The sequence below is a fragment of the Chionomys nivalis genome, chromosome 18, assembly GCF_950005125.1.
Source record: "Chionomys nivalis chromosome 18, mChiNiv1.1, whole genome shotgun sequence".
NCBI classification, from domain to species: Eukaryota; Metazoa; Chordata; class Mammalia; order Rodentia; family Cricetidae; genus Chionomys; species Chionomys nivalis.
In genome coordinates, this window is record NC_080103.1 from 33,260,959 (window position 1) to 33,284,635 (window position 23,677).

General features: G+C 37.1%; 1 protein-coding gene across 4 annotated transcripts in view; it reads right to left on the reverse strand.

Annotated features, from left to right (window-relative positions):
- Abcd3 (ATP binding cassette subfamily D member 3) overlaps positions 1–23,677 on the reverse strand; it is a 55,005-nt gene that overhangs the window by 10,956 nt on the left and 20,372 nt on the right. For 3 of the 4 annotated variants that reach the window (XM_057793169.1, XM_057793172.1, XM_057793171.1), the window contains exons 4-19: positions 23,013–23,101; positions 17,282–17,351; positions 15,847–15,944; positions 15,405–15,528; positions 13,843–13,899; positions 11,688–11,830; positions 8,409–8,478; positions 6,781–6,850; positions 6,596–6,693; positions 6,398–6,489; positions 4,866–4,957; positions 4,710–4,782; positions 3,258–3,321; positions 644–721; positions 481–546; positions 290–379 (exon numbers count right to left, since the gene is read on the reverse strand). In XM_057793169.1, coding sequence (XP_057649152.1) covers positions 290–379; positions 481–546; positions 644–721; positions 3,258–3,321; positions 4,710–4,782; positions 4,866–4,957; positions 6,398–6,489; positions 6,596–6,693; positions 6,781–6,850; positions 8,409–8,478; positions 11,688–11,830; positions 13,843–13,899; positions 15,405–15,528; positions 15,847–15,944; positions 17,282–17,351; positions 23,013–23,101 — 1,374 coding nt within the window. Of the gene's footprint in view, positions 1–289; positions 380–480; positions 547–643; positions 722–3,257; positions 3,322–4,709; positions 4,783–4,865; positions 4,958–6,397; positions 6,490–6,595; positions 6,694–6,780; positions 6,851–8,408; positions 8,479–11,687; positions 11,831–13,842; positions 13,900–15,404; positions 15,529–15,846; positions 15,945–17,281; positions 17,352–19,407; positions 19,478–23,012; positions 23,102–23,677 lie in introns of all 4 variants that reach the window. The other variant, XM_057793170.1, reaches the window with a different exon arrangement.

Genomic DNA, 23,677 nt, shown 5'->3' on the forward strand with positions numbered 1-23,677 from the left:
CTCAGAAACTCCATGGCCAACCACTTGGAAAGCTGGGTCTCTTCAGAAAAAAATGGCACAAAGCTGGCCTGAGCTGTCCGCCTCTAGCCGTACTGTCTGACAGCTTAACGCATAACAATATCACAGCCACGCACAATACTTAAGCAAAGCAGCTATCTTCTTGCCACTGCCTGGAAAGTTGTGACAATGGTTTGGAAGGCTTCAGATTAGGCCACACTATCTGATGTTTAAAATGACAAAGAATCTGAGTGGGGCATGCTCGGTGAATGTAGGATATAATCCCCCTTACCTGGTCAGATATCCCCTTCTTCTTCTGATCCTCTTTTCCGTCTGGATAGATCACTTGGTCTCTCAGTGTTCCCAGGGTCATATAGGGTCGCTAGTTAGTAGTCATAATGACACAGCAAGAGTCATTAAACGTACATTTTAAAATATTAAACCAAAACATCTTAAAAGTTACAAAATAGCTCAAAGTCTTACCTGAGGAACATAAAATAACTTTCCTCTCTCAGGTTTAGTAAGACGCCCTCCAAAAAGAGGCCATAACTATAAACGCAAAGAGAAGACAGAAGTGCCTGTGAAATTCATAACCCAAGAGCACTACAAAGTAAGACGCAAGCTCTGGAGACCAGTTTGTACATACTTCACCAAGAACACGGAAGAGGGAACTCTTTCCACATCCATTTGGCCCACAAATGAGAACATTGGCTCCAGATCTAACCTGAAAGACAATTAAGACTTTGAATTAACTAATTAACTAAAAGAAGCATGTATATTTCCTTAGAGTTGAAGAGGCCTTTGCTAATTATTATCAAATAATTTCACCTGTAAATGTGGTGTCAGCACAACTATGGAGCAATGCAGGGAAAATCCTTTTACTTCTGCTTACTTTCAATTTTTACTAAGTTTCCTTTTTTTCTCACTTAAAAACCATTATTGATTTAGACTGTCCAATGTAGTCTCAGAATTCAAAATTTAAAAGCTTAAAAAAAATTGAGGATTCTTGAAAATAATCATTTGTATATTCATGTTTATTAACATTTTCAACTGCACTGCAGAGCAGATTCTTTTACTTAGAGGTCTAAATTTACTTAACAGTATGTCACAAATATTCTTCCAGGTCACTGTATTTATGACATTTTTGCCCATTCTTTTAATGACTAAAGTACATACTGAGAATGTACTATAATTTATTAGAAATTCCCCAATAATTCGATATGTAGGTTATCTTTTCTTTTGCTCTTTTAGATAACACTGTGTATAGCTTCTGTGTCAGCAAGAATATATATAATAAATAAGTTAAAATTGTATCCTACAGACTAAGTACTGTGGAGAAAAGCCACGGAGGTCAAAGTACACCTCACTGACAACCGGGAAAACTTCCAGAGATATGTTAGGAGCTTATCATGAGAAAAGCACTCCTGTCCACTCACAGCAAGTAGGCGTGAGGACAGGAATGAGCCTCGCCTCACAGGACAAAGACTGGTTCTGTGGGGAAGACAGCAAAGAGAACAGCAGAACTCACTCGAGAGGTAAGAGGTAGGAAGAGTGGGTCTAGTCAGCAAATCCTAAAACACAGTATAAGCCAACTGAAGCCTCCTACTGTGATAAAATAGACAGTATCAGCACAATTCAAAGTAGTCAAAAGGTGGAAAGGGCCCAAGCAGATGAAAGGGCAGACAGAATGCAGTCTGTGCACACAGTGAACACCATTCATCTTAAAAGGGAATAGACTATGCCTGTACTGAGAGCTCATAAAGGATGAGGGTAAAATCTTAGCCTACAGACAGCCCATTTGTTTAGATAGAGTGTAACACAACATTCAAGCAAGTAGGAAATGTGTGCTTTCTGATGGCCGAGTCTGCCTTATGAGGGCTTTCTAAAAGAAAGGAATCCTGATTTTCAAAAGTGAGCCACATGGGCACTACTAACTGGAAATTAAAAAGAATCAAAGGATGCTTGTTCCATAAAGAAACTCCATGTTAAGGACAACCCTAGGAAGACAAACAAGAAAAAGCCAAATCTAACCTAGAGGTAAGTCAGAAAGAGGCAGAGAGGGTATTCTTAACAGCAGACCAAGAGGACAGGAAGTCAGACAGTTTCCCATGAAAGAGAAACAGGGGCCAAAGGCAGATACCAGGTGAGTCAGGAACAAGTCTATAGAGGGGAAAAAAAGATTTCCTATGGCAAATCTGGGAAAACTAGGGACTCAGAAAGACTTGGCCAATGAAACTAAAAGAAAAGCAAGCAGCAGTGAGCACAGACTGTCTGAGTGGAGCTCAGGGCTGGCAGGAAGGAGAGCAGCTGCCTTAAAAGGCAGCACCCTGTGACTGAGAGAAGTGCTTTTCACCCTAGGCCTGTCAATATTTACCAACCACAGTCCAGTTTCTACCTCCTGTTATAGCTCCTGGCTTTAAAGTATGATAACGATACAATACTCACTGTGCATAACTAACATTCTCTAGTTCTCTTAGTTACTTAGAACAGTAAATATATTTAGTAAATATAAATTAGTAAGAGCATAAAACTAAAGAATTACCTAAGATAGTAAGAGTTTAAAAACAAACCTAACAATATTCCTATTTTATAAGCTACTGGAAAACATTTCAGCGAAAGCAGCTAAAAAACAATCTTTACATTAAACACATATAAATACATAAGCACAATGGGTAGACACAGAGACGTGCTCTAGAGCAAGCCTGTCCAATAGTGTCACATATGGCTATTTAAATCAAATTAAATTAAAATTAAATACAAGCTACAGCTGAGTCATCACCTGCACCTGCAAAATTAGATGCATCTTTTTGTCATGGGCTTTATTTACAAAAAATCTCAAAGATCATTATATCACTTGCGTACGTGCATGCCTGCATAAGTTCATGTGTACCATGTGTGCGCAGGAGCCTGCAGAGACCAGCAGAGGATGTCAGATCTCCTAGATCTGGAGCTAGACTCAGTTGTCACTGACGCGTGGGTGCTGGGAACAAAAGCTGGTTCCCCTGTGAGAGCTTAAGTTCTAACTGCTGGCCATCTCTCCAACCAAACAAATTTGATGTGGTAGTAATTCCTGAGGTTTTAAAGTTCAGAGAATTTTAGGAAAACCGGGCTTTCTAGATGGTTCAAAGAGTTGGTTTCAAATGTAATTGTATGGGTTTAGACAGAGACAACTCAAACCTTAAAAGTTAATTCAATATTCCAACTTTCAGTTTATATTTTGAAGACAATTTTAACCCTCACATGAACATTTAAAAACTTACTTCAAAACTAAGATCTCGGATCAAGATGTCTCCATTTGGTGTTGCTAAAGGTACATGATCAAACCTGAAAACGGCATTAATAGAAAAAGGAAATTAAAAACTAGCAAGGGACTCAAAACCCTAAATAGAAATAACCCAACACAACAAAAGACCACTCAGACGCTTTAGAAAAGAATACACTCAGAAGACAAAATGCAACTAAAAGGTTCTCAAGCTCTCTATTCACCAGAGAAATGTAAATCAAAGCTGCAGTGACTATCACCCTGCCAAGGAGAACCGTTATCACCAAGGACAACGTAAGTGCTGGCTAGGTGCAGAGGAAAGGAATCCTTAGCCACTGCTGATAAGAATCTAATTAAACAGCAACGGGAGGAAAACAGCATGGGGATTCTTAAAATAAATAAATAAATAAATAAATAAATAAATAAATAAATAAATAAATAAAGATTCAGCTGTTATAAGTTCTCTGCTTCAAGAGAAAAATCCTACCCCAGAGGAAATGAAATTCTTGTCAGAGTGGCATCTGTGCTCCCATATGCCCTGCAGTATTTATTCAATAAACCAAAGGGGAAACTCCCTTAATGTCTTTCAAGTGATAAAAGGATAAAGAATACATCATATGTGTAAGCATACACTCACACAAAAGGAGTATTATTTAGCCTTTAAAAAAAAAAAACTAAATGTGGGGGGCTGAAGAGATGACTCCGTGGTTAAGAGCACTTGGTTTTCTTGCAGAGGGCCCAAGTTTGGTTCCTAGCAACCATTATCAGGTGGCTCACAACCACTTGTAACTCCAGTTCCAGGGGATTCAGTGCCTTTTTCTGCTTCACATGTGCCTGCACAAACATGGTATACAGACGGACAAGGAAAAATCCATTTCACACTCCTCAAAACCACAACATATTTTTAAAGAACTCAATCAGTCATTTTTGATGGTAGAGAGCATCATGGTAAGCAAAGTAAGACGGAAAAAGAACTGTAGTTCATATATAACTTATATGCAGAATCTAAATCATTAAATTCATAGAAGAGAATGTAGTAGTCATTGTTAGAGGCTGAGGGAAGGGGACATGGAAGTGGTGTCATTCAAAAAGTATAAAAGCTTTGGCCATGAAGGAAGATGAGAAAGTTCTAGAGGTCTACCCAGCAGCAAAGGGACAACAGCTAAAAATATGCTCTACACACATTAAATGGCATATACGTACACACATTCAGATGAAGAGACAAGAGATACAATAATTTGTTGGAATATGGACATTATTATAATATGTAGTATCAAAACATCAAATTATATACCTTAAACATATATCCCAAAATCAGTGATATCCCAAAGCTATTTAAAATTTCTAAAGAGTCCATTTTAAATGACACACGTAACTACAAGCTGAAGAGAAAGGTCGCCATGAAGTGTAACAAAGGCATACAGCACAGCACAGCCTCTTCTGTACATACTTTATAATGTTGTCTGCATTGATGATTTCTCCAGCACCAGGTATCAAGGGACTAACTTGTGCTCCTTCAGTACCTTAAATGGAAAACAATTATTAAAACATCATATATTAGGAAAACCTTAAAACTGTGACAGCAAACTATGATGTTTATATTTACCCTTTTCCTGTTGTGACACCATTGTGCGTTCGTATTTGCCATGGTTTAAATCCTTTAGTACTTGCATTAATTCTGTAATCCGAGCCGTAAAACTAAAATTTAACAGAACCATAATCAAAAGTCCAGGCTATTACTACATCTTTTATATAAACTGAAGTGTCTAAAATTATAACTTAGGTTAAAGGACACAAAATAAGTCTCATCGGCATAAAATACTAAAAATAAACACACATGCCCTATTTTGCTTCAGTAAAGGAGAAAGAACAGGAAAGTCAGGGAGAGGTTTCAGGGATCTTCTATCAAGCATTCTTGTCAGTACACTCTGCAGCCGCAGGAGGCCGCGCCCTGAGCTGCTGGAGTGACTTGCTGTCACAGACAATACTTTCTCCAATAGGAAGGATACACAGATGCATACTGCTCTATAAATGGGGAAACTGAGGCTACTTCTGCTCTCATATTCTGAAGAAGGAAAAAGTTGAAGAATTCTTAACATATGATTGAAATCATGGGACACTAGAAATCAATCCAGTGGCAAGAAGTTGGGAAATATAAGAAGGTCAATGAAGGTTAAAGAGAAGTTTTCTTATCAGAGAAGCAAAGGGAAGTATTTATTTATTTGCTGTAAATAACAAGCAAAAAGTCCCAAAAGGAAGCCTTGGGAGGTGAGAGGCTCTCTTGGTGTTGATAGTTTCACATAAGCATTCTTATTCTTATATTCATGAATTTTGTGTGCATTAAATATGATGTTTTTAATATGCCAATCACTCTTAATGCCCTGCAAGGAAAGCTGGCACGCACAAACTTATACAAAATCTGAGGAAGTCACTAATGGGTGCAACACACGGCAGCTTCTCAAGAACGAGTCTTCACAGTACTGGCTGTGTCTTGTTATGAAGACCGTAGCAGCTTTGACAGCAGAGAGAACACACTAACAGACACAGGCCTACGAAAGACCTCAGGGCAGTAAATTTCCTTAGGCAATCCAAAGTCTGTGGTACTTTTCACACCTGGTCTTGTTTGAGGTTTCTGCCTTCTATTTCAGCTTCTGAGATGTTTAATCCCATCCCGTGATCTAAGACAGTTTTGTATTGGGTAATAATATCTACATGGTAATTGGTTAATTCCATTAAAAGCAACCTCCATTTATTTAGCTAAATGGTTGGTATAAACCTTAGGGGTAAAAATCTATAGTCGAGGAAAAAAAACTGCTTAAATGTAAAACTTCTGCTCTAGCTTAAATTTCCAAACACAAGGGCTAGCAAGAATTATCATTTCCCAACTCACCCCAGACCAGTGTCTGCGAACACAGCAAACACAACACTATCCTAGTTAAGACTCAAAACAGCTGTCGTCAGGAAGCGTGAGAAGTTCACTGACAGAGAGGCCCTCCTTGATTTTCTACCAAAACCAACTTCCTAGAGTAGGAAAGGCCAGTCGCTCCCTCATCTTAATCTCAACTGGGTATCAGAACCATAAGAACAATATATATTTAAAATTTATTCTATGCAATTGCTCATTATTACAGATCTTACCCAGCCAATCTAGTCATTTCACGCCCGGCCAAAACTATACGACCCAGAGCTTGAGACATTCTCAAGAGCATTCTTCCACTTTGGTAGTAATCCTTAAAAAGAAAATGTATAGATTTTGCTCACATTTCTAAATTAAAAACACAGCCTTAACTGAATTGAACTGAATCTGAATTTCACTTCATTGGAACACTACCTTACCTCTAGGAGCTCTGAGTGTGTGCTGTGGAGATGTCGAGGGTGCGACAGATCTAGGAAAGGACGGCTGACAACCAGGTACCCGACGACAGTGGCAATATCTGGAACAAAACAGTTAAGATCTTAAGTATCATTATTTCATTTTTCCCACAAATCTTGCCACACCATCTCTTTTAAAACATACTTACATTTGGCAATGATGCTATCAATGAAACCCATAGAAAACCGAAAGAAAATGAAATTATGTAGGTGTTCCACCTGACAGAAAACAAAAAAAAAATGTATTTTTTTCTTTTACAAAAAACTAATTTTTCCTAAAGTTAAAGCACAATTAATTCACAAACAGGCAATGAGTATGGAGGATTCCTCACTGTTATGCACCCCACAATGAGCACACACTGAGAAGAAAGCAGGTCCCACACAGCCCATCAAATGGAACAACACTGACTACTTAACAACAATGTGCACACCTAACAGTAGATAGAACACTGTCTGCCACACTGTTAGGCACATATACCCAGACTCATCAGTCAGCAAAGCAAAAAGGAAGGCTGAAGAGCCATTTTAAATTGTCAGAGAAGGCAAAGCTGTAACACGGTGTTAGTGTTTGGGCTGAAACCCCCAGGCTGAGAGAAGCGATGTGAAAAGTTGGTGTGTGACAAGTCTTATAGAAAGGAGCTGTAGACACTCTTATTGGTGAGCATTCTAAAAACTCAAGTTATGTTAAATGGCAAAAATCCAATTTTTGAAAGAACCTAAGACAACTTTTTAGTATTTGTAAATTACGTACTTAATATCACAATTTTCCATTAAAATATAGCCCCCCGGAGGCAGGATTTCATCTGTCATGCTTACCACATGATTATCATTAGCACCTAATGACGGCACCCACCAAGCACCCGACTTGGTACTTAATATCTTTTGAGTGAGTAAAACTATTCGAATTCAAAATTGCCAAGCAGCAAATAAAGAAAAGTTTTATTAGGCCGGGCGGTGGTGGCGCACGCCTTTAATCCCAGCACTTGGGAGGCAGAGGCAGGCGGATCTCTGTGAGTTCGAGACCAGCCTGGTCTACAGAGCTAGTTCCAGGATAGGCTCCAAAACCACAGAGAAACCCTGTCTCGAAAAACCAAAAAAAAAAAAAAAAAAAAAAAGAAAAGTTTTATTTTTTTTTAAAAAAAATTTTAAAAAGTCTTTTTTAAAAAGTCTTTCTATTCCAAATCAAAGGTCACTTGTGTTTAAACCACATTTTATTATCACAGCCAGAGTCACTCACACATGTATTACAGTCCCAACAGAGCCTGTATGGGAAGGAAACAAAATATATACACACTATTTTGTCCTTCGCAGAAAAAGGCTGCCGACCCCTGCTCTATCAAATATTCTCTACTAATGTGTGGGAGTCAGTAACTTAACTATCCATGAGACTTCTTTAGCAACTACTGCAAAATTGTACAAGATTATTTTAGTAAATCAACCCATTTTATAAATGGAGAATTTAATGTTAATATAACTGTGTTAAAACTCATTTTTAGTTTAAAACACAGCATAAAGACTTGCTACTTGAAATACATCTTTAACTATGTATTCACACATATGTAAACGCATAGAAAAAAACATGTGAGCCTCAAGTGTTTTGTTTTGTTTCATTTGGCTTTTCGAGACGGGATTTCTCTGAATAGTCCTGACTGTCCTGGAACTCAATCCATAGACCAGGCTGGTCTCAAACTCAGAGACTTGCCTGGCTCTGCCTCCCAAGTGCTGGATTAAAGGTGTGAGCCACCACTATCTGGTGACCTTCAAGTGTTTCTCTTACCAGTTTTTGGAAGACTGAGTGGATTGTCCGCTTTTCTTGTTTATTCCCATTGTAAAAGGCAATTTCTTCACTATTAAAGAAAATAATAAGCAATTAATGCCAATGTTCTCTCACCCTGAAGTGTAACTAAAATGCAGTGTTCAGTGCAGTGTTTATAGCTGTATGGACATCTTGGTCCAGTGTGATGTCCCAGGAGGTAAAATGCTTGCTCTACAAGTCCGCCAACCTGAGTTTAATCCCCCAAACCTACAGACAGGCAGAAGGAGAGAACAAGCTCCACAAAACTATCCTCTGACCTCCAAGAGAACTCTGTAGCAGGCCCCTGCTCAATAATAATAAACCAAGTAAAAATAAAGATAAATGGACATCTTGTCACTAAGAGAATATCCGGCATCAGCCAAGCCAAGGCCTGTTCTTGAGACCAGTTCCTAGCAAAGCTTCAGGAATATATGAGCACACAGCTGACTGGATCACAGACTGAACTGTAACCTGTGTGTAACCTGACATTAAAGATGCAGTGAGCAAATGCTCACAAACTGTAACTGAGGCAGAAGAGGAAGACACTTTGATATAAGGAAAGATTAGACCGGGACGGACATTACAGACAAGTGAAATTGAAAACCTAAACCAGAGAAAGGACGAAAGTAACAGAAATACAAGTAGTGGTACTTTGATATGCTGCCTGGGAAAAGTGGAAGAGCCAAGCCCTGACTGCGGCAGTGCCCCGGGGCTAGCGCGCCAAAGCTGTTCCTAGTCTTGAGCCACACTGTTCCCGAGAGTGTGAATGGGCCCACAGGGACCACGAAGATCTTCAGCAGGAAAAACCAGTTCCATACAGAGGAAGAAAGGCGCAGTGTAATTAGATAGTCTTTAGAAGCTGGCACCTTAGAGGTGAAGAAAGGCTCAATGTAATTAGGCACATTCTTTAAAGTCACAGAATCAGTAGAGTTCAGCAGCTAAAATTATCACTCGTGTCTAAACTAAAGCTTATAGTTTTTCTATCCCGTAAATATGATATAAACTGCCCAAGCAAAGTACTTCTGGAGTTGCAGGTGGTTGTGAGCCACCATGTGGGTGCTGGGAATCAAACCAGATTCTCTGGAGAAGTAACAAGTGCTCGTAATCACAGAGCCATCTCTCCAGGCCCCCACAACCAGAAAGTAACTATCTACCTGGAAGCTCAAATGACACACAGAGAATGTATGTGCAGGCTGGTGAGATAGCTAGGCAGCACTTGCATGCGGGCTGACAACCTGACTGCCATCTCTGAACTCAGGGTGGCAAGAGAGAACTGAGACCTCCAGAGACACTGTTATGCACCTGCTTACACCGTCTATGCACGTGGTCTAATCAAGGTGCACACCTAAAACCTCAATATTCAGGACACTAAGGCAGGAGAATTGGAAGTTCAAAGCCAGCCTGGGTTACATGGTAAGAAAAAGAGAGAAAATAAGATCAATGAAAAAAATAAGGTGATGGAAAAACAGAATTGGGAAGAGGAAGGGAAGGAAGAGAGAAGAATCTTCTAAAGAAATAAGAAGCCGTTTCTCCTTTTCATTTCTGACAGTGAAGCCTGGGGCTGCTTTTGCCATTCTGTGACCATAAGAGTTAAACTATTGGAAAGGGGTATGTGGTGGTTTGAATAAAAATGGCCCCTAGAGGTCCATGGGGAGTGGGACAATTAGGAGGTTTGACCTTACTGGAGTAGGTGTGGCTTTATATGAAAAAGTGTATCACTGGGGTGGGCTTTGAGGTCTCAGAAGCCCAAACCAGGCCGAGTGACTCAGTCAGTTGCTTCTTGCTGCCTGCGGATCCAGATGTAGAATTCTCAGCTACCCCTCCAGCACCACGTATGCCTGCATGCCACCATGCTTTCTGCCATGACAATAATTAATTAAATTTCTGTAATCCAGTCCCAATTAAATGTTTTCCTTATAAGGGCTGCCATGATCATGGTACCTCTTCACATCAATAGAAACCCTACCTAAGTCAGGGTAGTATGCAAGGCAGGACAAAGCAAGAGAATAACCAGCAAGAGTCATAACTCCAATCCTACTGTACGTACCCTCGACTGCTCTGTCCTAAGAACATAGACAATGTCTCTACTATGGGAGTACGTTTGTTTTCTAGTAAAAGCATCCTGTAAACAGCTTTTTACTAATTACACCCATTATTCCCCTGCCTCCCTAGAGCATGAAACTCCACCATATAAAATTAATATGATTTTAACAAGGAAGCAAGGGAAGAGGACACCATTTTTTTGAGTGTTTGGTTTTTCTGTTTGTTTGTTTTGTTTTGTTCTGTTCTGTTCTGTTTGAGACAGGGTTTCTCTATGTAACAGCTCTGGCTGTCCTGGAACTTGCTCTGTAGACTAAACTGGCCTCCAACTCACAGAGAATCACCTGCCTCTGCCTCCTGAGTGCTGGGATTAAAGGTGTGCAACACCACCATCTGGCTGGAAGAGGAACTATTAAGAAAAAAATCTCCTAAGTAATTCTGAAATTTCTTGTACAGTAACCTACATAGTATTACATAAATACTAGGACCTTCAAAATTCAAGTTGGCAGATGGATACAAGAAGATTTATAGAGCATCCTAGATCCTGATCAAAACCTAAGCCAAAAACATATATGTAGAGTTAATTCTCCTAACAACTTCATTATGTATTTACAAGAAAATGAAGCTATGAATAACTTACTAAAATCATGTAATATAGAAAGAGTTGATAAGTAGAAAGGGTAGATCTTGAAACTATTATGGATGGCTTCAATGCCTACATTTTTTTTCTTCTTCTTCCTACCTTAGATCTCAAAACTGTCCAGAGGTCTAAGGACACTACCTCAATGTAAGGGTACCTGCCTGCATTCAAGAGACCCTGCAGCTCAATTCCTAGCATCCCTTCTCCCCACAAATCACATCTGAAAACACAATTACCAAGTACTGCAAAACAGTCACAACTTTAAAATGTCTATAAGTTAAAGCAAAAGTTTCCTTGAATAAATACAAACAAACGTGAACTATATTATGACTAAATTTTAAAGTGAATTCATAGAAAATCAATAGATAGAAGATATGAAGAGGTAAATCAAGGAAGCTACACAGCTCACAGAAAGAGCACCTGAAACACGCAGGATTCTACTTTATAAGACTAATATTCTTCATAATGCTTATTTTCAAAATAAGTAAAGACTACAGTCTAACTGTATTGTTAGACTTTTAAGTCAATATAAATGACATCAATATCCACAAGAAGAAATTTCCATTATGGTTTTCCCTTACCTATTTGTGATAAGTCGAGAATTAACGTATCTATATTCTCCTTCATACTTCTGCTCTGTTATTGTCATCTTGCCGATGGGCCTTCTGAGTCGAGTTAGGAATAGTCCAGAAACAAGCAAGTAGGCCATCATGCTTGCTGGTCCCTATGGTTAATGAAAGAGAATGATGTACAAAGCTCAAGAGCATGGTAATAATATCCACATGTAGAACGCCTATAAGTAACAGACTCTGAGAGAGGCTGAGCCTTTATTTTTCTTTCTGGGAAATGGAATGCTAGTCTCGATCTTCCTATTACTATCATCCACCACAACTCCTGTAGCTCCCCTCCCAAACAACTGTTCACGTAATCCTCTCACGAGACTCTGTCATCCAGCACTCTTCCACTGCAACCATCTCAATGCTCTCAAGTCTACAGGAGTTCTCGGAGCTCGTTTTCATAGTCTACCTGAATGTTATTATTCCCTAGGCTCCTTCCTCAGCTCTCGTCTCATCTTAGATTTATAGCTAGGCCCATCACTTTTAGGGTATAAGATATTATTGCCAAATATGTGCCAACCCCAACAGCTACAGGGGCCTCGAGTACAATTCCTTAAACAGCCTCTCCCTGCTTGTACACTAAGTTTTAGCCTTCAATACTTTGAATGAATTTTGAAATTTAATGCCCTAGCAATGCTGAAGCATGCATGGGCAGCCCACATATGAGTTCTGCAGACTTGTCCATATTGGGTTTCATGCGCTAAGTTACAACTCTGTAAATGACCTCACAGTCCACTGACCATCTTAGGAAGCTGTAACCATTTCCCAAACCACCTTTAATTCCCATATATCTCTCATATTCAGATCAAATTTCCCCCAATCAAAACTGTTTTCCTGAACATGTCACCCAGTGGGGCTAATTTTACATTTGATAAGTTTAACATCTAAGTATCAAAACAGTTAAATGTCAGCTCCAATTCTTCCAGGTACTAAATACTTCCCTGAAACTTCCACTAGTGGATATTTCTCAATGCGTTATAATTGCCTGAATAACTACTTCCTTAGCCATTGCTAATTTCCCTTCTGCAGGAACTGACTTGCCTTTTGTGGCTAGTACAATGTATATGAACATATGCACAAAGAGTTTTCAAAATTGTACCTGACTGATTCAATGCACTTCAATAAAAACAGTACATGAGCAGAGGTGCTAACTGTAATTTTAAAATGTTGATGTAGATTTGTACATATTGGTATGAAAAAATACAAGAAATATCAATTGCAGTATAGAGATTAGAAACATTAGGACTGTTCACTCTTGTGATGCAGTCATGTAAAGAATCACAGGGTAGTAAAGAGAAAAACAGAAAATTCAAATAACAGGAAAGCAATAAAAACAACCAGGCAAGCTATAAATTAACCACAAAATGAATGTAAAGACACATATACATAGGGACATAAAATCAACACAGTTATATGGTTTGCTATAAATATATAATAAATATTAATAATTATTCAAGTTAGACATCAATGAAACTCAGAAAGAAAGATTCTTGTCATCACAAATATCAGAGACAAGAGGAAAAGGCTCATGGACTGACTAGTCAATAATTTACCATTATGAAACACTTCTGAAATGAATATTTTGTTCTGAGCATATTGCTGATCTTATTCTAACTTTTTATTAAAATTATTTGTTGCCAAATCTCTCTTTAGACATTACTTTAGAACAGTAAGTACATGTGTGTTCAATGTATGTAGTGTGTGTTTAAGTATTTCTACTTACTATTGCCAAAAAACGATTTAAGTAATTTAACAGACATTAAAAAGCCCAATTAGGACACTTTTTAAAGCCCCCATTATAGTCTTATTACTGCAGGTCATATTAGGTATAGTGTGAAGATGTCCTCGAGCTTAATTTTTTTTTCTTAGACCTTCACAATGATCACAACACAGCACTGTAGATTTTAAAATGTAGAGCAGGAGTAGCAATATGTCTCAGTGGGTAAAGACACTTTTTGCCAAGGCTGAGCTTAATCCCTGGAACCCTACATAGTGGAAGGAGAATATAAAACTCCTACAAGTAGTCCTGTGACCTCCATGTGTGAGTGTATGTCGTGTGTGTGTGTGTGTACATGTGCAAAAAATGCATCCAAACATGAAAGAATCAAAGTGGACTCACCTGAGCTCCAATCGCACTTGTTAACTTGAAAATATATAAAACTATGTCTAAAAATGGCTGTAAAATAAACATTAGAATATACAGAATTAAGTCTCTTGAAATGGAGATATCCCAAACAATGACTACTGAGCATCAAGTGGGGGAATCACCCATTAATAACACAGTAATATAAAGACATTAAACAAAATTACTTGAGTTATAATTCCAAATCTGCTATGTATTTTTCTGATTTTGATATAATTTCATCTGTAAAATGAGAGGGTCCTTCTTCTGTAATACAGTTTGAGCCTATTACTTTATTATAACAATGACATAAATGAAATAATCAAGTGAGTCATATGACATAGCCTTATGAATCTATGAACTTATTTGATGATACAATTCTAAAGTTTCAACACATTAAAGTACTGCTACTCACTGAGAACAAATTCAACCAGTGTTCTGACAGTAACATGTACTTTAACCTTTTCAAGGAACCCAAAATGTGTTCATTATTTGAAGTCTAAAACATGAGTACTAATACAAATGGCTTGCTTTATAAACTGGCTCATACAAAGATGTATCTTACCCTTTCTCTTTGTCCTGCATATTAGTAAGAGCTTAAACTATTTTAAAAATTCAATTCAAATATATGTAAAGGTTACTGGCCAAAAATAATGTTCATAATTTATGTCAGGAATTAAATTGATGTTTAAAAGAGAGAATGCACTATAGTGCATAGAAACAGTATAATTAATTTTAGAACATTTCTCTATTACGACTATGACACTTTATGAACTGCAGATTTGCTCAAGTGCTAAGAGGAAAGAATATGTAATAGTTTCTGTACAAAATTAGCTCCATAGATCTATTAATATACTGAAGAGAGAGGTGCTAGGGAAATGGCTCAATGGATAAACTGTTTGCCATGAAAGCCTGACCATCTAAGTCATGATCTCCAGAACACGGCAGCACAAGCATCTGTAATCCCAGCATGCCCCTCTCTGGAGATAGGAGAATCACCAGAAGCTTGTGGGCTAGCTAGCGTAAACACAATAATGACCATCAAGAGAGATGCTATCTCCAATACAGGTGGAAGGTAAGAACTGTCCTTGGCCCTCCACTTGCATGCTGTGTCCCCTGCATACATGAATACATTCGACACATGCATATGCACGTGCACGCACACACACAGTTACTTTTTCACATAGAATGATACTGAAGAAGAGAAACAGGAAGTCTCATCTCATTTTATGGATGTGTAATTGGAAATACAAACTGAAAAGTCAAGCCTGTAACAAGTCTAGAAGAAAAGAGGGAAGGAGATCCTTTGGCTCTGAAATCAGTCCACAAAATTCTTAGAGAACTTTTGTGAGGCACTAATTTCAATTCTAAGCCAAATACTTCACAGAAACAAGATTTTTAAATTAATTATATAATTAAAACAATTATAGTTACCCCAATTTTCTTTTAAAAGAATTATCTATACACTACTCCCTTTTACCCCAATCAATCCTATATAAATTTGCTCAGATTCAAAATTCAACAAATTTAACCAAAAATTTTTAAGTAGGTAAACTTACCTTGCTAAGATTTGAATACAGATCAACTACACTGTTACAAAATTTTTCTACATCTTGTGTAAGCAGCTGGTCTGGATTTGCTATTCTGTTATCCAGGTTGCCCATTTTATAATAGGTGAACGCTCTGAAAGGGCAATTAAAGTGATTTCAAAACAGCAATTACGGAAACCAGGCATTCATATCACACCACCCTCTGCATAAACACACAAACATACCAGTCTAGACACTCTGAGAACTGTCCTAACTTACGTCAGATATGGGGACGCAAGCCCGGAAAAGGGTGATTTGGTGGCTGATAGAAGAGCTAGGACTAGAGAGCCCCATCACTCCTCCCCATATGCGCCTAGTCTAAGACATTTTCTTGAAAACAATCCAGTAAACAAGAAAACCGTCTGCTACCATAGCACTACTGTCCAGTTTAAGTATTAAGAGTGTCACTTACTGGAGATACTCCTCATAGAGGTATCTGGTGAGCCTTACTCGGAAGCACAGTTTGAGCTCATTTAACCCATACTTCAAGAAGTTATTAACCAGAGAGATCTAAAACAAATAAACAAGCATTATCGGTTTTGCTTCAACTTCTATTTACTAAACTGCAATTTACTTCTCTATCAGTTTCTGTATCTACAAGTTCTGATCATCTTCACTCATAGGCAATACTGTAATTCAGTTCTGTTTTATGTTTTATAAAATTCAAAAGTAATAAGCTAAGCTGTGTATATTTAATTACCCTCTAACTTGGAGCTTAATTTTTAAAACATTATGAAATCCCTTCTGGGTAATCAAATATGCAAATCTTTCCAATTTCTACCTGAAAGGCAGTTTATAAGTTCATAAACTTGTATTTCTACATTTGCTCCTCTATCAACACTACGACCTAGAGGGCCAGTGTTGGTCACACGCCATGTGTCTTAGTTTTCAAAGTGTGAGTTTTATGTTACTTCCCGGATTATTCTAGACCACTTTACTAATCTACCCCACCATTAAACCAATCCGTCCACAGTTCTGTTTAAACTCACTTTAAACTCCACATCATGCTTTTTAATTGAAAAGTTTTTAATTGAAAAGGTCTAAAACTTATGTATGCCCATCCTCAAATACTAAACTATAGATAAATTAGATTTCACAAGCAAATTCCTCTTTTCTCCTTCCAAATATGGACATTAAAAGTCTTATAGGGCCATGAAAATAAAAATAAAAACCAAGGTAAGAAAATCATTTGAGTTTTAGCCTAAACTAATTTCTAAGTAAACTCAAATAGACCAGTTTAACAGTGGTTCATGTTGCAACTGTTGTTTTCAATCAATATCCTGGGTAGTTTGCCCATCTTACTCCCAATTTCACAGCCTGGAAATGTTTTCAGTTGTCCCAAGTGGGAGAGAGGTGCTATTGCCATTTACACGAATGTGGTTAAACACTGGAGAAAACCTGGTCAGCAGAGAGTTGAAAGGAAAAGAGGGAGAGAGAAACAAAAGGAGAGAGAGAAAGGGGAGGAAAGTGTGTGGGGGACAACAACTAGAGAAAAGGAGAAAGAAAACAACATACATGTGTGTGTACATGTGTGTACATATGTGTGTACATGTGTGTACATATGTGTGTACATATGTGTGTACATATGTGTGTACATATGTGTGTACATGTGTGTGTGCTACATTACACACACACACCAACATAAATAAAATCAAACTAAATAACATTTTTTAAAATTTTCAATTAAGTGTAAAGGTTTACACTGAAAAATTAGGACATAAACTATACAAAATTTAACACAAAATTAGAATTTAATACCACAAATCTTTAAAGTTAGTAAGAACAAATTCAAGATTTAATGAGGTGCAAAGTTCTCACAAATAAGAGTTCTAAAGAAATGCACTTACAAGAGGCATGGCAGCGATGAAGTTGAATAAGTATCTCTTGAAATCTTTGCTGTTACGACCAATGATGCCACTGCAAACCACCACATGCAATGCATTAGTTGCAAAAGAAGTTAAATGTAACATTAGAAAGCCTAGAGTTCTAATTCTAATTGGGAATTTCTACTGAATCATTAAGAAATAAGAAAAAAAATCTTAGAAAAATGTTCACAAGTTTTGAAACCTTTTAACGGCTAGCTTGACCCTGACTCTGAAGATAAGAGGAAGCAAAAACAGCAACCAAGGGCTACAGATGTACTCCAGGGGAGAACTGTAGAACCTGTGCTTAGTTAGCATATGCAAGGTTCTGGGTTACAGCACCCCAGAATTCTGGGATATTACAGACAAACCAGAGTAGTATTTGCTTGCTTTAAATATTTTAGCATCCTTGATTCTCACTGGAATGAACTAACGGCAGTAGAAAGAGTAAGAGGGCTACCTCAGCCAGCTTGATAGGGGAGAGGTAATTAGTGTAGGCTTTGTGGTCCTAAAGTTCTTGTTGCAACTACTCAATACTGTTACTGATAGAGTATAAGTAATCTAAGACAGCCTGGCTAGACTCTAGTAAAGTTTCAAAGAAAAAAAAAATGAGGTGTGGTGGTGCACAACTTTAATCTCAGCAATCAGAAGCTCAGAAGCAGGTAGATCTCTGTGAATTTGAGGCCAGTCTGGTCTATAAAGAGATTCGGGTTAGTCAGGGCTACATACTGAGACTCTGTCTTTTTTTTTGAAAGAGAGGTAATGAGACTTCACTTGCAGGTTCTGGCTGGCTAATCCTGGGACTGGCTGGCACACTAGAGAAGCATCAGAATCAGTCTATAAAAGCTTTACGTCCCTAACTCAGATTAGCAAAATCAGCTCCTCTTTTATCTGCTTTTGGTCTGTTTTATGTATTTATCTGCCTTTAAAATACATACTTCAGGGGGCTGGAGAGATGGCTCAGAGGTTAAGAGCATTGCCTGCTCTTCCAAAGATCTTGAGTTCAATTCCCAGCAACCACATGGTGGCTCACAACCATCTGTAATGGGGTCTGCTGCCCTCTTCTGGCCTTCAGGCATAACACAGACAGAATATTGTATACATAATAAATAAATAAATAAATAAATATTAAAAAAAATACATACTTCAAAAGAATCTAAAAGAAGGGCTCTACTACTTTATTTAAGAGTTTGAAAGACAGGAGTGGAGAGATGCCTTGACAGTAAAGAGCACTTGCTCTTCTTGCTGAGGACCTGGGTTTGGATCCCAGCAACCACATGGCAGCTAACAACTGTCTGTAGCTCTCTTCCAGCCTCTGCGGGTACTAGGCATGCATATGGCGCACACACACTCATGCAGAAAATCCATAAACATAAAATAAAAATAAATCCTAACAAGAGTTTGAAAGCCATTATGATGGTAGTATACTATGCATGTGTATTTTTTAAAGAGGTAAAATGTGTGATCACAGAACTTTCTTTTCAGAGAAGTATGTATGCATACACGTATTATGTATATATATATATATGTGTATATATATATATATGTATGTATGTATGTATGCACACGCATTCTCTTTTTTGGGAGAAACATGGCAGAAAACAATTTGCCTAGATCTCCCAACTACCTGACTAGTATGTGATAAGGAAATAATTTATTTTTTAATGAGGGAGTAGGTAAATAAATTTGGAGAAATATGGATTAAACAAAGTTATCAAACATCTTTACCAAGGATCTTCTCAAAGACTTTAATATATAAAAATCTTTAAATGTTTTACAGCATGCTCTATTTCTTAACAAAACTTCTAGGAAATGTTACCTTATACTAATGGAAAAATAAAATAGGCAATTTTCTATAAAGAAATAGTGGTCTTTTTAAAAGCTGAAGTAGAAGGGAAAAATGGAATAGTACTATGATATTGTTTATAGCAATAATTCTACTTGAAATATGAAGCAATTAGGACAGTGCAAAAAAGCTTCTAGGTTTCAGTTAAAACTGAATCCAACTACAGAAAACTGAAGTGCTTTCGCGCTGCCCAAGCTGTGAGGCACTTGAAACTATGCATAACATTTGGTGCAGCACATGCCACCCATCGCTGTGCAGGGTTTACCAATGGAGTAGCTGCCATAAATTTAAAAAATGGTTCCTTGAATAAAGCCACACTTCTGCTTATTATTCCACTGCAAAAGAAAAATAATTAACAATGAGTAATCTAGTCACTATTACTCCCCAAGACATAAGGACATTTATGAAAGACTGTTTGGTACTTTAGAAATAATGCCTATGACAAACAGATAAAAAAATAAATGCATCTTTATGGCTGGATAAAGTAGCCACAGTTAAGAGGGTCCTCTTCCACACTGTGGCATTACTAGTTTCTACCTTACAACGTCTGGCCTATTATAATCTGCTCACTCTACACACATTTTGGCCATTACTAACAAATAAGTCCTGCATATGAAAGAGGATAAAATGCAGCGCTTAATGACACTAACAAAGCTCCTGGAAACTCTAAACCTACTCAGAAGAGTCAAAAAGGAAAATGTAACTTTAATAAATACAAAAATGTGTCAATTTTTAAAATAAAATTGTCCTGCAATATTTAAACTATTTTAAAGTAAACAACTCATAAATATTTGTATTTAACCAACTGTCAAAGTCCCATACATTACTGAAGCTCAAGAAGAGTATTGCAGAGGAAGCCATCTTAGTTACTTTCTGTGAGAAATGCCATGACCAGAGAGAGAGAGAGACAGAGAGAGAGAGAGAGCTTGCAGAGCTACTTCTGAAACCTCAAAGCCCATGCTCAGTGAAAAATAATTAAAATTTTTATTTTATTTTAGGCAAGGTCTTGCAATAGAGTACAGGCTGGCCCCAAATGTACAATCCTCCTGCATAGTCTCCTTAGAGCTGGGATTACAGGTGTATGCCATCACACTCAACTCCTAAATAATTATTTTAAATAAAACAAAACTTCAAGAAAACTTGTAGAAAAGAATTTTTAGCTTCACAATTAGATGCAAAACTAGACACCCAGTAGGCTATCAGAATTATAAATTGGCTCATGTCCATCATCATCAATTGAATTATGTACTACCTACTCTCAGCAATTCATTTTCCATGTTACTAAGTATGTAAGAAAACCAATAAAAAATAGAAATATCTAGTACATAAAAATTACTATTTTGGACTATAGAAGAATGAATTTATAATATCGGAAAGGAAAAAACTTTAAAAACACAATTTTCCATTTTATTCTTTAAGAGATAAAGTAATATTCAATACTGTATCATTTTTATGCAATTCTATTCAGATACTTAACATAATAATATTTATAGTAGGCATAAATTATATACTTTCACCACACACAAATGCAATATCATTTGTAAAAACTGTAACAATTGGAGAGACACTTAAAATTAAAGACAAAATTATCAGAGAAAAACATGAAATTTTACAAACCATATGGAAGGTTAGAAATGTCTTCTGTGTATCTATCATACGAAGACCTCAAATTACTTGGGCTTACAACTTATATAAATGGAGCACGCGCACACTTAAAGACTCCTACAGGCATCCTCCAAGGGAAATCAGATGACCAACACTGTTTTCTAAAGCAATCACTCCTAACTGTGAATTCCCAGTCAAGAGCCAAAAGCTGCTTGAAAAAATCCTCTAACAAACAAGGACCAGTAAGGACACAGAAATAATACTGGGAACTAAATGACAAAACAAACAAAATAACTAAAAAAAAAGGTAATAGCTTTAGAAATGAAAAAAAAATGAAAGTATGACCACTATAAAAATGAGGAATCCTACAAAAGATGTTTCTTGGGAATAAAGTTGTATCAAAAACTCTCTAGAAAATAAGTGTGGAGAATTTTTCTAGTAATAGAATTAAAGCGTCAGACATGACAGGTAGTGAAAACTTCCTGCAAATTAGAATCACCTGGGCTATCTCAGCCAGTGCGAGGCCTAGGCATCGGCAATTCTTAAGATGTGTCGTACTGATGTTTCTACATCTGCAGTCAAGTTGAGAACTAGAAGCCACAGAGTGAGATCTTCAAAAGCTAATGACAAATGATTTTCTTTTTTTTTTTTAAAAAAAATATTTATTTATTTATTATGCATACAATATTCTGTCTGTGTGTATGTCTGCAGGCCAGAAGAGGAGACCAGATCTCATTACAGATAGATGGTTGTGAGCCACCATGTGGTTGCCAGGAATTGAAATCAGGACCTTGGGAAGAGCAGGCAATGCTCTTAACCACTGAGCCATCTCTCCAGCCCCCGACAAATGATTTTCAAACTGGAATGCATAAACACAGCTCAACCACTGAGTGTGAACATAGAAGACATTTTCAGAACCACAAGGTCTCAAAATTTTACTTTCCTTGGCCTGTTCTTAGAAAAAGACTGTGTCTACCAAAATGAAAAAGTAAACAGGGAAAATAACAATAAAAAATTCAGGCACCCAGAAAAACTACAGAGGCATGGGGTGGGGTGAAAACAGGGATATAAAATTAGATTGCCTGGTGTGCTCGGCAATAATTACATTAGGTGTGCTGTGGAGATTTTACAGTACTGTGAAAAACCTCGAGCTGAGTCAGAAGAGTGGGCAAACAAAAACCTGTAATTAATAAATGGCAGGACAAACAAGATGCTTTTGGAAGAGCAACTACCAAAGCACAGCCTGCCCTTGGCTCCCACAATACACAGTATCCCATAACCAGTAAATACTGACAACCAAACAGAGAAGGACACTGAGGAGAACAGCAAAAGCGGCTGCTGTCCTTCCAAAGAAGGGACGAACACTCTAAATCCACGTGGCCTACAAGAAATGCACATACATTCAGAGAGATCCCTGTTGAGTCTGAAAGCCTAGATAATTTACGTATACATGTTACAAAGGGCTTTTATCCCTTCTTCACTTTCTTTCAGAAATGAGTCAAAAATGACATAAAGCACATTTCCCACAGATCAAGGATCGAAATAAAAAACAGCATTTTAAGATATTTCAAAAGCTTGGATACATTATCCAAAAAGTTACATTAGATTATGTATTTTAATACATAGCCAATAAACATTCTATACTACAAAAAAGAATTCCAATAAAAATCTTCACTTTGTCATTCATATTATAATAGTAGTTTCTTTAACAATTAATAAGTATTACAACAACTTGAGAGATCCCAACTGCCATTTTCAGTATTAAATCCAAAATTTTCAATTGCAGTGATTAAGATATGTCAGAAATATAATAAAAACCATGAAAAAATTAAGTTTAGAATCAGAAAAGTCTTCTTCTATTCCTATTAAAAACAAAAAGGCAAACTCTATATGCCTCACCGATTTGGCACGTTCTTCCAAATTACTTTATTAATTTTAGACACTGGCTACTTGCCTGCTCTTTTAAGCTTCAATAATAGCACCTGTTACACTGCACTTTAGTTTCTGGCTTGTCTGTACTCTTTTACACACTGTCAGCTCCACAAGGCTTGGGACAGAATTTCTCCTGTTCACTGGTACACATCCCTGCCATCTTGTACCTGATACACAGGAAATATTCCAAAAACTGTTTATGTAAATGAACAAACACATGACTAGACTTCAATGTATTTACCCTATTTTTTTTTTTTGCTTATAATGGCAATGCTTAAATACAAGGAAAACTACTATTTCACACATAAAAGAAAAAGGTGAAAGAGCAAGTACCTTTCAATGAGAGTCCCATTTTGAATCATCCAAACATCACAGTATGTTCGAGAGACCAGCATAACAGCAATAAGTATTAAGTAGCCTGTCTAAAATAAACCATATAGAGTAAAGTAAATGTATGTCAAAATGTTAAAAGAAACAATAACTTGGTGAAGTTTTTGGTTTCAAATTTCTGAGTTGTATTCTAACAATATTTGTTTATATTTTATCTATAATAAACTTTAAATAAAGATTAAAAGGAACTTAAAATTATACCACACAAAAAAGTCAACGGTGGAAACTGGACAAGTAATTTAAGATTACCTGGCTTGGTAATTTGTGATTTCTAATTTATTTTTAATATACTACTTTAATAAAGAAAACTAGTAATAGTTACTGTGTTAACTAAACAATTAACAAATACTGAAGCTTAAAGTTTTGTACAAGTTTAATAAATGAGATTTAGCTTGTTAAATAAAAAGTCTCTAACACGGTCCAGGTTCCTTAGGGCTTTCAACTTGAGCATTTAAAGCAAGAGTTAAACATAAAAAGCAACGAAGTCAGTCAAACAGAGTTGTGTGAGTCTGTGGAAGTGAGAGGACAGGAAAGGCTAGAACAGCAAAAGTACTGTGGCATGGGAAATCATTACACAGACTAAGGGAACAGGAGAGGATGCAGCTAAG